General features: G+C 39.8%; 1 protein-coding gene across 3 annotated transcripts in view; it reads right to left on the bottom strand.

Annotated features, from left to right (window-relative positions):
- Positions 1 to 258: 258 nt before the first annotated feature.
- Positions 259 to 15615, bottom strand: part of LOC121874244 (inter-alpha-trypsin inhibitor heavy chain H3-like) — an 89834-nt gene continuing 74477 nt past the window's right edge. For 2 of the 3 annotated variants that reach the window (XM_042378327.1, XM_042378326.1), the window contains exons 16-20: positions 15187 to 15338; positions 14557 to 14924; positions 14204 to 14376; positions 7074 to 7152; positions 259 to 4289 (exon numbers count right to left, since the gene is read on the bottom strand). In XM_042378327.1, the coding sequence (XP_042234261.1) occupies positions 4100 to 4289; positions 7074 to 7152; positions 14204 to 14376; positions 14557 to 14924; positions 15187 to 15338 (962 nt within the window). In that variant the 3' untranslated portion in view covers positions 259 to 4099. Of the gene's footprint in view, positions 4290 to 7073; positions 7153 to 14203; positions 14377 to 14556; positions 14925 to 15186; positions 15339 to 15615 lie in introns of those variants that run through there. The other variant, XM_042378328.1, reaches the window with a different exon arrangement.

The following is a 15615-nucleotide window of genomic DNA, read 5'->3' as shown; positions in this document are numbered from 1 at the left end:
CATGTTATCTCCCAGTGCCGCCAATGAACGAGAACCCTCCAGTCCCTCACCCATAGTCTCAAAGGATCCTCTGTCAGGGTCCTACGTCTCATGTACTGAAGATCACACAATTTTACAGATGTTGACCTGTGATCATGGAGTCATTTATCCTTATATATGTATCAGGAATACACCCACTGAATTATAAAATGTATTTCCAAAACACCCTGTATAATACTATACAACCTAGTGGATTAAAGGAAAAAATAAACAAATATAGTATGTAATATATTATATAATGTCTTACCTGATCTCATAAATTACATTGTTCTATTACTCAAAAGTGCATACATAAGAAAAACACATGATAATCAAGGTTCAATACCAAGCATTAAGATACAGTAATATCTCTGTTAGCCGGAACAAATGGTGCAGAGCACCTCCGGGAATGAGAGATTTCCAGGTTACGAGACTACTCTCTCAAAGCCGGAAAAGTCATTCCGAAAAATTCCGAGCAACTTTCAATTCCGTCAATTGGAGAATTCTGGGTAAAAGGGATTCTGACTAATGGAGATATTACTGGTAGACCTTGAGTGTTTTATAAATGATATTAACAATAAACATATAGTTCAAGTACACTAGTACAGTACCTGTAGAATGTGAAGTTAATTACATTTAATGAATGAAATTAGTTAGAGGTGAAGTTAAATATGGTACATTTGATGAATGTTAAATACAATACATTATATAATATGATAAATGATATCAATACTTTAGTATAAGGCATTATGACCATAGTTGTCAAAAGGCCAATTAATTAATTACATAAAATATATATGATAGTATATTTTATTTGATGAGGTAAATTTCTAAGAAATGATTGTGTTTGTAATTCATCTTAACAGGGCCGGTTCTACCATTAGGCTAACTAGGCAGTCTCCTAGAGTGCAAGAATTTTGGGGGTGCAAAAATTGGCTAGAAAAAATAAGAATATTCTGCATACAGTACTGCATATACTGGCATATATTGTATACAAGTATATGTCAATTGTATATGTCAATCATAAAATCTGAACAATCTGAACATGCAAACAGAAGACAGCTTTTATAAATTTAAAGTGGTGAATAATATATTATGCCTAAATTTAAAATATAAATACAGTACAAGTAATGAATCAAACATCCATTGTTAAGTAAGTGGGGAAATTTTACTTAATAATGAACAGTTCAGTGATGTGACATCACTATGTTTACACACTACAGTTCAGCAGATACTCCCGACCTCGCTACTCATGAATGATGAATTACTGCATAAAGCTTGAATCAACTTTGCAGCATGATGAATCTAAAGATATTGAGGCTGCTGAAGATATTGTGTGGTGAACTTCAGGCCATCGCTTGGTGCCTACCACAATCTATGACACAGCAAGCAGTGTTGAAGTTCATTTGTGAAAATAAGCTGAATGACAGTGTTTTCAACACATTTATTGTCCTCCATATTCTTCTGACTCTGCCTGTTACTGTTGCAAATGGTGAGGGAAGTTTTTCAAAACCAAAATTGATAAAGACTTATCATCCACAACTGGTCCAAGAAAGGCTTGTTGGATTAGCAACTGTATCTATAGAGCAAGAAATTGCCCAAAAGCTTGATACCCAGGATCTGATTAGCAAATTTGTAAATATAAAGGCACAAAAAGTGAATCTGTACAAGGAACATGTAATTCACAGAGTAGTTGCTACTTTTATGTCTTTTTTCATGAATAAATATCTTGCAGAGAAAATATTGCATTATAATTTTACTTTTGGAGGATTATAAGACTGGGAAAAATGGGTGTGGGGTGCAAATATACTGTACATATTGCCTAGGGTGTTGAATACCCTGGCGCCGGCCCTGCATCTTTAGCATTTCTGACGGATAACTCACCTTTTGATATCATTTAAATCCTTGCCTTCACCCCATTACTGACTTGATTGTGAGATAAATGTACAAATAATAAAGATTTAGAAATGGGGCATACAATTTCCAAGACAGAATTAAGTCTTTCATTACAAAAACTCTGACAGCCCCAAATTATCAGTAGTATCTGAAGTAAACACCCCATATAAAACTTAACTACTGTGAGTAAAAAAGATTTGGCATATAATTTCTTCACTAGTTGTACTGTACTGGAAACTAAAATTTCCAGAAATTCATGAGAAAAGTAAGCTCGGGTAATATCCTATTTTGTACAACAGCAACACTTGATATCAACATTGTTTTATATAATACAGTACACAAATTTGCTGAATAAATGCTAAACCCTTTTGAAATTATAGTAACTTGTTTACAGCATAAAGGAGAGGAAAAACAATTATGTACTGTGACAACAATTTACAAGCGAGGCTCTCCATAAATATGACATACAGGATAGTAACAAGTACAGTAGCCTACCAAGGTTGCTGTATCATTTGTACTCATCTCCTGAATGCCGTCTTACATGTTATGGATAAAATCATAAGTGAGAATATATAAGAGTAGTTGTGGAGTGAAAACAAAACTTATTTTCATTCTTAGTGTATGTGACTGTTGTATTGTATACAGGGTATATGTATTGTATTTACAAATGTATTACAAAATTTAAAGGGAGTACAATTTGACTACAGCTTGGTATGTATTTTCTTTTTCTTAAAAATAGGATAAAAATCCCTTAGACAAACTCTTAGGTTAGATCTATAAGACAATACTGTATGTGTAATTTGGCTGAAATGTACTGTATATCCACACCACTCCACAAAGTTGTCCACATTGTATTTTGGAAACAATTGCGCTAACTACATGGTTTTCTACAAGACTTCTTCTTCTGGGCCTAATTACTTTCCTGCAAATGATAGGCTGTAAACAGTACACTAACATTACTGTCCACAATTTTTCTTTACTTTATGTTGGTACCTAGAGCCAGGGTGAAGGTAGTGGTGATGGGGTTCTTTATATAATACAGTACAATATGAGTTATAGTACATCAGCAGCTTACTGTTGAGGAATATTATGCATGTATCATTTGCTGTGATTACAGTAATAAAAGACATACATCACCCATGAATAAGAGTTGATTCAGGAATTACATACTCACTTGGGGAAGTACGTACTGTACAAGTAATGAGGCATATAATAATGGGAAAATAAATGCCACAGTAATAAAAAAATTACAGTATAATAAAACAATAAGATTTCAAGGAATATGCGGTCTCTGAAGATTTTTGGTATTGTACACAACAAGCGATCTGAGTGCTACCAAGGGTAGCAGAGGCCAACTGACCTATAATATACAGGAGTACCTTTTGCTGAATATCTAAAAATTATATACTGTACCAAGATATATGTTTTTATATATCACTGTGACTGGTTATTTATTTATTTTTATCATATCTGCCACATATCAGCTTACTAGCCGTTTGGGTGGTTTATCCCGTGTTAGTAAAGGAGGAAATCGGGGATCGGGAAACATGTAGTGTCTGGTAGGGTCACACTGGATACCATCCTTCTCATGTGTGTCCGGGCCGAGGCTCGAACCCTTGACATATTGGTGAGAGTTATGCTCATTACCACTGTACTGTGCTGTACTGTACTGTACTGTATCAGAACTTACTGTTTATGTTTCTCATCACTACACTACTGCTATTTTCCTATTTAAAAATAATTGGACACCTTTTATTCAAGTCAGCATTTTTACTGGATACAGTAATAATGTAAGCAAAATAACAGCTCTCATGCATAGATACAAAATACAATAAAATTTTTACAATGATGATAGAGATCCTGATTAATAATAGAGCATTTTTTTATGATTTCAATTGAAAGTACAAGCTCCCATTTTTCTACAGGAAAGCAAAGGAATATTCATGATACATAATTTGCTGTACAAATTTTAATGTTAAATAATAATGTTACCTGAAGGAGGCAGCTGATGAAATTATTCCATGATTTATATCACCAATTGGTGTATGTTGTCTAGCACAAGATTTTTTTCAATTTCTCAGAAGACAATGCAGGGTGATGCTCCAGTGCTGAGCATAAGCTTAAAACCGCTTGCAGTTCTCTGTTCTTCTTTCATAGAAGACATGAGAATCTATGATTTTCTTGTTCAGCAATGAAGACAATTCAATAAGTAGTCTCTGGGTTGACCATCCAGGAGTCCCTTTCCATTGCCTCTGATGTGGATGCAGTCCACATTAGTTTGGTCCAGGAGAGAGTGACGCTTACTTAAAATACCAGACACTTCAGATGGCCTGTATTTGTTCCTCCTGTTGCGCCTGTTTACTGCCACTTTTACCCTGGAAACATAAATTATTTTTTTTAAAGCAGAGATTGTTTTAAGGTAAAGTATGTGGTCATAATTACTCTAAAATTTAGTAGGTTGCAAAGGGAGCATATGAAAATGTATGGGAAGTGTCATGCAAAGTGAGCAATCATATTGCCTGTTCAGATAAGACTCATGTAATTGGGGAAAATCTTATTAAAACTGTATACAAGATACTGTTTCATGTATGCTTGGAGAAAAACAATTGAATATAGCTAAATCCGTTTCATTCTCAAATTCATTACTTCAAGACGTAGAAAACCAGTTAATCAAACTCGTCAAAGATGACGACTATTGTTCTCTACACCATGATGAGATGATATATGTGGCCAGTCTTGATGTTCTCTTCTGGTTTTCATGAGGTGAAGTAAATACACAATAATTAAACTGAAGACAAAATGCTGTTAAAACACATACAGTCAACCCTCGCTTTACGCGGTTCCACTTTACGCGTTTCCACGTTTACGCGGTACCCTGCCGAACACGGAATGCTCACTTTCCGCGGTGTGTGTACCCATTTACGCGGAGAGCGGCGCGAGCAGGGTGCGCACAAGGTCGCCCAGTCATCAAAACATTACCGAGTTCTTCACCCGTCACCCACCACAGCCGGCCCAAGTCAGTGATAGTGATTATGATAGTGAGGATATGGACTTATATGGACTTTGAGGGGTTTGACAAAGAGGCCCTGCAAGCCTCTGAGGTGGATAGTGATACAATTGATACAAGTGATACAGGTGAGGGCCAATAATCTGCCCTCTGCCTCGGAACCAACCCCCCATCCCCGTGTGCCCAGCCATCTTTTCTACTAATGTAAGTGTTAAAAACCCTAATATTATTGATATTTCTCTTAATTATTAATTGTGTGTGCATACCATCATAAAATTAAGAAGTTATTTTTACTACAACGTAGGTATTGTGTCTGAAAAAGTGGAGTTTGGAGGTCGGCCCGGTCTCTATTTCAATTAATCCCATATGTTATGTTGTTCACTTTACGCGTTTCTCACTTTACGCGGGCCGCCGTGGGTTCAATTGACCGCGTAAAGTGAGGGTTCACTGTACTGTACTGTACTACATATAAGGAAATCTTTAATCTCACTGATTCCAAAGTTACAGAAAAGGGGCTCTAGTGAGTACAATTGCTGTGTGTGCACTCTCCCAAAAAGGTATCCCACCCACCCCCTCCCCTCCTGGGCCAGGAGTATGTGGAAATGAACACAATAACACGCGCACAGCAGTCTCGGTTTGGTTGGTATTTCTGATTGTGAGTTACACATTTTGTTCTTTATTCTTGCAACTGATAATCACTATGATATCGGCAGTATGTCACCTATTCTCGACATAATGTAATAAAATAGGATGAATTGTGATACCATATGCAAAACCAATAACGTCATGAATAACCCCGCTGATTTATGCACCTTAGATACTATTTCAGCCCCAGGGGATGGGTTGCCAAATAGGAATATAACATTACTATGTTTTCATGAACCAAGGTTACAATGGAATCACTTAGAATGAAATAGGAAACACTATGATCCAATATTACATCCATTTGCAAATATAGTAATTGCAGGTGTATTATGATGCCATATTATTTCTACCTCAATTGATGAGGTAACAATTATGAATATAATGCATCTCTCATGATTCATGCTGGCAACAGAACATTATCTGATACACACTACGAGATGATGTCTTTTAAGTCCTCCCATGGGATTGACAGTCACTATGGAGACATCACAGGCAACACAAGGCAGTATCATCACCCTAAACAGCAAGAAGATAGCTAACAAACATAGATTTATAGCTATGTTGCTATTCAAAAAGCGACATAGAGACAGTCAGTTGATTGAAAATGTCCAAAGGAGGGCCACCAGACTGGTGCCTGCACTATGGCACCTCAGTTAACCAGAGAGATTAGAATGCTTGCATTTGCCTAGCTTATACTATAGGTGGGCAAGGGAATTGAAGTTTATAAACATCTCAGAGGGCATTACTCAGTTGAGTGTTCATACCAGGAGCTGGCAGACACCCACCTCACTTGGGGTCGCAGCTCACGGTTGAAGAAGCCACAAGTTTGGAAAATTGTCAGGGCAAACTTTTTTGGAATGAGAATTGTAAACTCTTGGAACAAACTGCCAGAGAGTGTTGTGACTGCACCAAGTGTGAGCTCATTCAAGACCAGATTTGACCAACACTGGCACAGGTACAGATACATTCTTGAGCTAGTACATGCCCAATACAGTACTTGCCAACAGTGTGTAACAGAGATGTGACTGACTGTCCAAGTGGCTAACGAGCCAATCAGTGGCAAAGAGGATAAAAGTAAAAGTAACATCCATCTCACATCTAATCCAAGTGGTGAGAGGCAAATGCATTACAGCTGTACCAATCTCTTAAACAGAATAAGTATAATAGCATGTCCTCATGACCATGTGGTGACTCAGATGTTGTAACACATGTTGTAACACTCAATGTTGAAGGTTGGCATGTCTTAAAAATTGCCACAAACTGTAAAAAAAAATTGTTACCAGTCAGTATGACCAATGATAGCCAACAAAGCCATGAGAGGCTTATATCCTTATGCTAACAGCATGTTGGTGTTCCCAGGTGGTCACCCATCCAAGTACTCACCAGACCCACCATAAAGTCTAGAAGGTTTGAACCTCATGAGGAAATATTTTACTTTACAACATTGTACCGTAAAGAAATTCTGCTGATAATTTTGGACAGTTTGAAAGAATATAAAAGTACTTACGTGCTCTCAGTGCTGTTATTTCTACTGGCTGCAATTCTGGTTGGTGAGATCAGTTTCACAGTTTTTGTGGTGAATTGACCTTTAAAAAGAAAATTAATCTATTGTTACAGGTATACACTATATCTTTAATAATAAACTGACTTCTTATTTATGATATTAGATATGTATTAACCTTCAAAATATAATATGTAGTAAAAATGGAGCCTTGAGGCACAAAATCTCAGTTTATAGCACGGGGGATGATATAAGTGACCTGTGAGATGCATCTTTTTTACTTTTTACTTTTATCCTCTTCGCCACTGATCGGCTTGTTAGCCGCTTGGGCGATCGGTCACGACTCTTTTCCTTTATATTCTTCACCAAAAGGTCGGCTCGCTAGCCGCCCGGGCGATCGGTCACGTCTCTGTCACGCACTGTTGGCAAATACTGGGCATGCACCGGCTCCTGAATGTACCTGAACCCGCTCCAGTGTTGGTCAAGTCTTCTCTTGAAAGAGCTCACACTCGGTGCCGTCACAACACTCTCTGGTAGATTGTTCCAAGAGTTTACAACCCTCACTCCGAAAAAGTTTGCCCTCACGGTTTTCCGGACTTGCGGCTTCTTCAATCTTGAGCTGTGACCCCTTGTGGGGCGAGCGTCCGCCAGCTCCAAGTAAGGACACTCAACTGAGTAGTGCCCCCTGAGATGCTTATAAACCTCAACTAGGTCCCCCCTTGCCCGTCTGTAGTATAAGCTAGGCAAGTTCAGGCGCTCCAATCTCTCAGGGTAGCTGAGATGCCGAAGTGCAGGCACCAGTTTGGTGGCCCTCCTTTGAACATTTTCAACCAACTGACAGTCCCTAGCATATCTCGGGGACCAGATGGGGTGACAGTACTCCAGATGGGGAAGCACTTCACTCCTGAAGATCGTCACGAGGGACGGACCGTCTAGATATCTGAACGACCTTCTTATAAGACCCAATAATTTATTTGCCTGATTTACCTTCTTCTCACAATGGCCCGAGAACTTCAGCTCATTGTCAACATACACACCTAGGTCCTTCTCACACACAGTCTCAACTAGTACATTTTCTTCATCCCGTTGGGACATATGGTACGCCTCCTTACCGTTGGTACGCCCCAGGTGCATCCTCTTACACTTCGTGACATTGAATCTCAGCAGCCATTCCTTCGACCATTCCTGGAGCCCACAGAGGTCCTTCTGCAGCTCTTCACAGTCCGCTTGGTTCTTAATTTCCCGAAATAACTTGCCATCATCGGCAAACATTTGTATGGAGGAGTGTACAACGTCAGGCATATCATTTATGAAACAAACAAACAACAGCGGGCCCAATACACTACCCTGCGGTACCCCACTTGTTACAGGTACAGATGACGATTTCGTGCCATTAATCACCACACATTGCTTGCGGTCATGTAGAAAGTCTTCTATCCACGCTAGGACATTTCCCCGAATTCCGTACCCTTCCAGTTTGATTTTCAGCCTTTCGTGGGGTACACTGTCGAAAGCCTTGGCAAAATCTAGGTAAATATTGTCGATATTACCACCCCGTTCTAGAATATGGGTCCAAATATCCAATACCTTGAGCAATTGTGTCAAGCAAGAGCGCCCCGGCATAAAACCGTGTTGGCAATCTTTTACAAGGTTGTTTCGTAGTAGATGTTCCATCGCTGCATCTCTGATAATACTCTCAAGTACTTTACATATTATGCTGGTCAGGCTCACCGGTCTATAGTTGTTCGTGGAGTGCCTATCGCCCTTCTTGAAGATAGGACTCACATAAGCCACTTTCCATTCACTGGGGACCATTTGTTCATCCAGGCATTTACAAAACAGAATCTTCAGGGGCTCTGCAAGCTCGTTGCACAGCTCCCTTAGCACTCTAGGATGCACCATGTCAGGTCCAGGACTCTTATGGACCTTTAGCCTGGACAGTTTATTTCTAATACCCTCTTCTGTGAACACAATGTGGGTCAGTGCTGTGTCGAACCGTCTGTCCTCAAACGCAGGAAGGTTAGTTGCATCCTCTCTTGTGAACACTGAGGAAAAGAAGCTGTTCAATGCCTCAGCTTTATCCTGGTCAGAATCTGCGTAACTACCATCTTCAAGCCTCAGGTCTGATACTCCTACTCGCGTTTTCAATTTCGACTTTGCATAGCGGTAAAACGCCTTTGGGTTTGACTTGACCTCGCGTGCAACCAGCCTTTGGAACTCCTTTTCAGCCCTCCTACACTCTATCTTTGCTTGGTTTCTGGCTCTTGCATACATCCTCCTGTCTTGCTCATCGTTTGACCCAACCCACGTCTTGAATTTCTGGGTTTTCTTCTTAATTTTGTCGACCGCCGCATGGTTCATGTGTAGGATCCCCTCGTATTCCTAGAAGCACTGGGTTTGGTCTTGGGTATATATTTATCGATCAAATGGGTCATTTTACTAGTTATGATATTCAGCGTAGTGTCTGCGTTCTTGTACCTTAATAAGTCAGGCCAGTTGATACCCCTCATCTCTTCCCTCATCCCATTGTAATTTCCCTTGTAATATTTGCACCTTGGCCTGGCCTTATCTTGAACTAGGTAACAGTTAAATCTGAATGACAACACTGTATGGTGACTGGTGCCAACTGGGGCAAGGTGTTCCAGTTTGGCCACCATACCCTCCTCGTTTGTTATGATGAGGTCAAGTGGCTTGGGTGTTTGCTCCCCTCTGTAATGTGTCGGGTCTCTCACATGTTGGAACAGAAAATTATCTCTCAGAGTTTCTACAAAAAGAGTAGCAGGATTATTCAAGTCATTCGGGGTTGACTCGTTTCTCCAGTCGATGTCGCCATAGTTAAAGTCCCCCATGATAAGGAGGTGGCTGGGGTTGAGCATCGCCGCATTGTTTATTAAGGTTCTTAAGTTCCTTTGATTTAGTGGGCCACAGTTCGGGGATCTGTAGATACACCCGACGATAAGTAAGTCCCCTCCCTTTAATTTAATTTTACACCACTTGGACTCTTCAAAAACATCCTCTCCCTGTACCCTCGCCTGGCTGGCTCTAAGGTCTTGCCTAGCGTAGATAACCACACCCCTCCTGCAGGATTCTTGAGTTAGGTTCGTAAATGAGTCATATCCAGCAATGCTGAACTCACATTCCTCTGGGTCGATTCTCCTGTTCTTGTACAACAGTTCTACAACTCCTACAATATCTGGTTGGTGTACTCTTAGTAGTGTTTCAAACTCCTCCCTCTTATCAAGGAACGTGTCGGTATTAGTGTACATGACATTCAAGCCAGAATTTGTTCTCGGTAACGTCTCTGCTCTTAGTAATAAACCCGCTCCACCCACATTCTCAGAAGCTGCAGCATTTGCTAAGTACACTGTATTTTGCAGGGTGTGGTTAAAAATTTCATTGTTTACACGGCGCTCGTTCCCTCCTGTCCGGTAGGCTGAGCTGGTGCCGCCTCCCGGGTGGGGGGTTGAGTGGGTGGAGGGTGCACTGCTGCCCCCTGGCCCTGTGTCGGCACACTTGTTTCCACTACCCTCCCCCTGAGTATAACCCATGTGCACCTGTCCCCGTTCCTTCTCGACTCCTCCCTCCTCTGCTTCAAGTCCAGCAGGAGCTTCTTGTGCTGTTCCCTCTGCATTACCGTGCGGTCTGGGTGAATAAATACATCTCGAAATGCCTCGCTCCTTGCTAAGTTTTTTGCCTGCCGGATAACTTGCCATTTTTCCTCCTCACTCCCTAATGTGATCCTGAGGGGGCGAGGCTTAGCCCCCTGCTTTTGTCCCAGTCTCCTCACATCCTGAGGGGTTGCTGGAATCTTCAGAACCTCTGTGCAAATATTTTGAAACAGCACCTTGTCGTGTGTTTCCTTACTCACAGTTCCCTCTGCCTGGCTCTCTGGGACTCCAAAAACTATTACATTGTTCCTGCGCTGGAGCCGTTCCTGGTGTTCCTCCTCTCCCCTAACAGTAGGTCCGTTAATTTTCATTTCTTCGACACACTTTTTCAGAGTCCCAATCTGCTGTAGAACCTGTACTGATTCTGCATTACTCTCCGCCCCCCCCACCCGTGGCCCTCCTAATACGTCCGCATAGCTCCTCTTAGCAACCACCTCCATTCTATTAGCTACTTCCTCAGTCTTAGCAAGGATCTCTTTCTCAACTTGCTCCAGTTTGTCAACCAGCAGGGCTCCTGCTTCATCTATTTTCGTCCCTAGAGAACTCGTTCCCTTATGGATTGCAATCGCTTCATTCACCTTGACTATGCAGCCAGGGCAATACCAGCAACAGCCATCAAGCTTTACGGCAGTTAGTAACTTCCTAGACGTTGCATTAGTTAGGCCTGCATCCTCCATATCCGACGTCTCCCTGCAGTAATCACATACCAAACTCATGGTTGTTGTTGTTGTGGGGGGGGTGTAGACTGTGTATAGATCTACACCTATTTCAAAGAAAATAAAGAGAGAAAAAAGTACTTAGCTACTCTCTGTTGCCTATGGAGTTGTCGTCTGCGACTGCGTACCCTGTATCTCCCTGTGAATGGTGTATTGTAGGCACAGTTTCAGTCCTTGAGCAAGCACACAATCAACATAAAATAAAATTTAAAGTCTCTGTGGCACCTATGACACGACTTGGTTTCAGCTGGCACGGTGCCTTTCCAGCTTGCTTGCTAGTGAGCGCTCACTTTAAGTTATTTACAACTTCAGCGGTCACTGATGACACTATGAACTATCACTGTGTACACTGTATCTCCCTGTGGGTGGTGTATTATAAACACAGATTCAGTCCTTGAGCAAGCACACAAACAAAATAAAATTTAAAGTCTCTGTGGCACCTATGACACGAATAGGCTGGCAGTTGTCCTTACCAGCTCGATTGCCAATATGTATTCACTTTAAGTTATTATAGTCTCTTCTGCATTCACTGATGACAACTATGAACTGATTTAACTGAAGGCACAGTACTACACTCCCTGGTTGGCCTTTATCACAGCCGTGACCACAACACCCTAAAAAATAAAATAAAATAAAAGCTTTGTCATGTGGCAGTGATTGTGTGGTTATAGGCCTGTGACCCTGGCTGTACCTCCAACTCGGTGGAAATTGAGTTTTCAAAAATACAATCGTGTCTAGCATGAAAAGTCCGACATCGATTTACACTTTCACCTCACTAAGACGATCTTGACGAACTTATGTAATCACTGTCCAATTTCTGCCGCTCTACATCGAAGGCCCGGATGCCGAACACGCTTTGTTACAGAGACGCAACACGACCCGCCCGACTTTACTTTATCTGGGTCAGATCCAGGCAATAAAAAGAAGATAAAATAAAGTGTAAGGACAATACTAATATGCATTTTAGCTAGTAGTAGGGAACTTGGGAGTGATGTGGTTGAGTTGAGTTTCAAGATGATGTGAAAACACTTCAAAGACTCCTGATCTTAAGTCTCGCTGGTTCCTGGACAATCATGAAATCCAGATCTGAATTCAGATTTGACTGGGAGAAAAGTCTGCTCAAGCATCTAGCTTGTGGCAAAACATTTTCCATATGGAGAGTCCATCTCACTCTGCTGCAAGGCACTGTGTGCATTCTGAGCAATGGCAGGCTCAGCCCAGAAGCATTTAGTAATGGTGAATTCTGCAGATCTTTTGTGAGAATCTATAGGCCATAAAAAGATGATAGTAAGAAACTGAAAGTTTTGACATACAAACACTACATTCAATAGGATAGACATTTATTCAAAATGCATAGATGTGTATTGTTCTGTATGTGTACAGCAAATACTCTGTATGTGGATACAGTACAATAAAGATATGGATGACTGTGATTCACAATCAATAGTAGAATCTCTGCACTTCTAACAGGAATTTCCCCAGGATAGTTCTACTCACATGTACATTGTATGTATGTCACAAAGAGGGTAATATGTCAGGTCTGTACCCAATCAAACCATGGTGTCACTGGTGAGCAATGTGAGGTTTTATTGGCAGTTACATTGACACAGAGCAATAGTTGAGGTCAGTCTCAGAGTGTGTGTGTGTGTGTGTGTACAGGGAGACTGCATGAAGGAATACTTGTTCCAACTCTTTCATAACTATATGAAATTCATGTGCTTCAGAGTATTGATAGATCAAGATTGAGTGCAGCAAAGATGAGTACAGTAATTTAAGAAACTTCAATAGGAGTTTGGAGGATTGATGGAGCTACAAATGAAGACATATGAATAATGTATTATGTCAGTCTCTACAGAGTCTAAAGTGCACTAAGATGGTTTGGCCAAATGGAGCACCAGAAAGTTGAAAGATTTATGACAGCTCAGTAGACGGCATGAAAGTGTGATTAAGATTAGGAATGACAGGGATGGCCTATGTGAATTAATGAGGCTTATAGGTGTCACATTATAATAACAACTGAAGAATGGTGGTGGATTGTAAACAATGTAGTTTTACATCTACCGGGGTAATATACTGAACATGAGTGACCCCAGTGAGTGAACTTGGTGAGCACAATGAAGTGAAATGAAGCATTATGAATAAATTTTGGATGCATATGCTATGTCTTCTTATTCCTTTCCTGTCACTTTCTACACTTGTCTTGCACTGCTCACCCTATTATTTCCCCCTTTCTTTGAGGTTTCAGTAATCTTTGATTCACTTCACAAAGAAGTGGGGGAGGAATTAAGACAATATATAAATAAAATCCACTGACAAGTTGACTAAGTCTTTACGACTATAACCTCTGTGTTCCTAAGCTAAGAACTGACACTGTGAAACATATACCGTATATGGTAATAAGCACAATGACGTAAAATTCTTAGGGCCAGAAGCTGTGGAATCGAGAACACTGGCTTCCTTCCCTTGGCATGGCCACCTCTAGTTGGGTTGCCATTAGGTACCATAAATAAGGCAGGAATACTCCATGTAGAAAGTTATATTATTCTAGTGTAAAACTCACTATTCATTCAACATTTACTCTGCTTCATTCAAAGATCTTGTGAAAATTTTTTCAAACTGCACAGTCACTAACATTTGGTTCTGTCTCTTCACACTGCTTTACTCCATTGTTCAGTCTCCCAGACACATTAATGTATTATTAATAAGGAACCTGTATGTTTCCATTAGCAACGAGTTCTTTTTATTATCTTACCAATAATGCCATGTGTCAAGGGCGATAAAATCTGTTGATCCTTGATGTAGAAACCAAGAAAACGTTGTCCAAGTTTGTTTCTTGAACGAACTACAGCGAAGTGAGCCAAACCATCACCAATTGTCACATGTAGATTCTTCTTCTTATCTAATACAATCAGGACATTACCATATCTTATTTGAAAGAAAAAGTAAGTCAGCAGAAAAGTTATAATACTCAATAATAATTAATTTTAGAACTATCAATACTTTGTACAGTATATCATATTATGAACCATTACAGTATTATAATTTCTAATAGTCACAAAGAAATTAATATTTAACATTTATTATCAATGAAGAGAGATAACTCACATTCTTCCAACCCCTTCTTTCCAAGTGGAGTTTAGGCTGCAGTACTTGCTGGCTTCATCATTAAACCTTCTGATACGACTATTAATATCATCATCCTGGAAATTGCTGTTTTGGTTGTTGGTTCTCTCATATGAAAAATAATGATTAGGTCTGTTGTAAGAGTTATAGTGGGTGATTCTATTGTAAGTGTAATGTCTATGAATGTCAAGAGAGATTTTCTTTTCTTCATGGGGTCTCCGCTGCCCAGTATGTCTTGTCCTTTGTTTTGGCTTTCTGTGAGATGAGCGAAGTTTCTTATCTGTCCCATGCTTGTACCTTCTTCCATTTTTCTTATAGAATGGCCAGAGGGATTTTGTAATGCTGGTCACCTGCAGATACGAGTACAAACACACATTTTATATATATATATATATATATATATATATATATATATATATATATATATATATATATATATATATATATATATATATATATATATATATATATATATATATATATATATATATACCGTACACACTGGTACTGTATAGTTATTATCTTTCACACTTGGGTGATCAACACAGTTTTATCAAACAAAATAAAGCAGAAGCACACTGTAGGTAATTATCTAGTCACACAGTACAGTACCTGGGGTGTTCCATCATCACCAAGACAGTCTACTTCCAAGCGATCAGGAGTAATGGTAATGTTAACTTGGTTCAGTCGGAGGAACAGAGTCGTAAAGTATGTCATTTTTGGGTGTGAAATTCTTGAAGTCACTTGACCATTCACTGTGATACCTATGAAATTTGAAGTGACTATTAGATTGAATGATTCTTTTACATAAATTTACATATACAGTACAGTATTATGCATACACTGTAGTGATAAAAATTACTTTATGATGTCTGACATATAGTACAGTATTGTAAACAAGAGTACACTATATAGTCTCGGTTTATGCGGTCAATTAAACCCGTGGAGGTCCGCGTAAAACGAGAAACGTGTAAACGAAATAACAGAACATATGGGATTAATTGAAATAGAGACTGGGCCGACCCCCAGACTACCCTTTTT

The sequence above is a fragment of the Homarus americanus genome, unplaced genomic scaffold (genome assembly GCF_018991925.1).
Source record: "Homarus americanus isolate GMGI-L3 unplaced genomic scaffold, GMGI_Hamer_2.0 scaffold49667, whole genome shotgun sequence".
Taxonomy (NCBI): domain Eukaryota; kingdom Metazoa; phylum Arthropoda; class Malacostraca; order Decapoda; family Nephropidae; genus Homarus; species Homarus americanus.
This window is presented reverse-complemented; position numbering and strand designations above follow the sequence as displayed.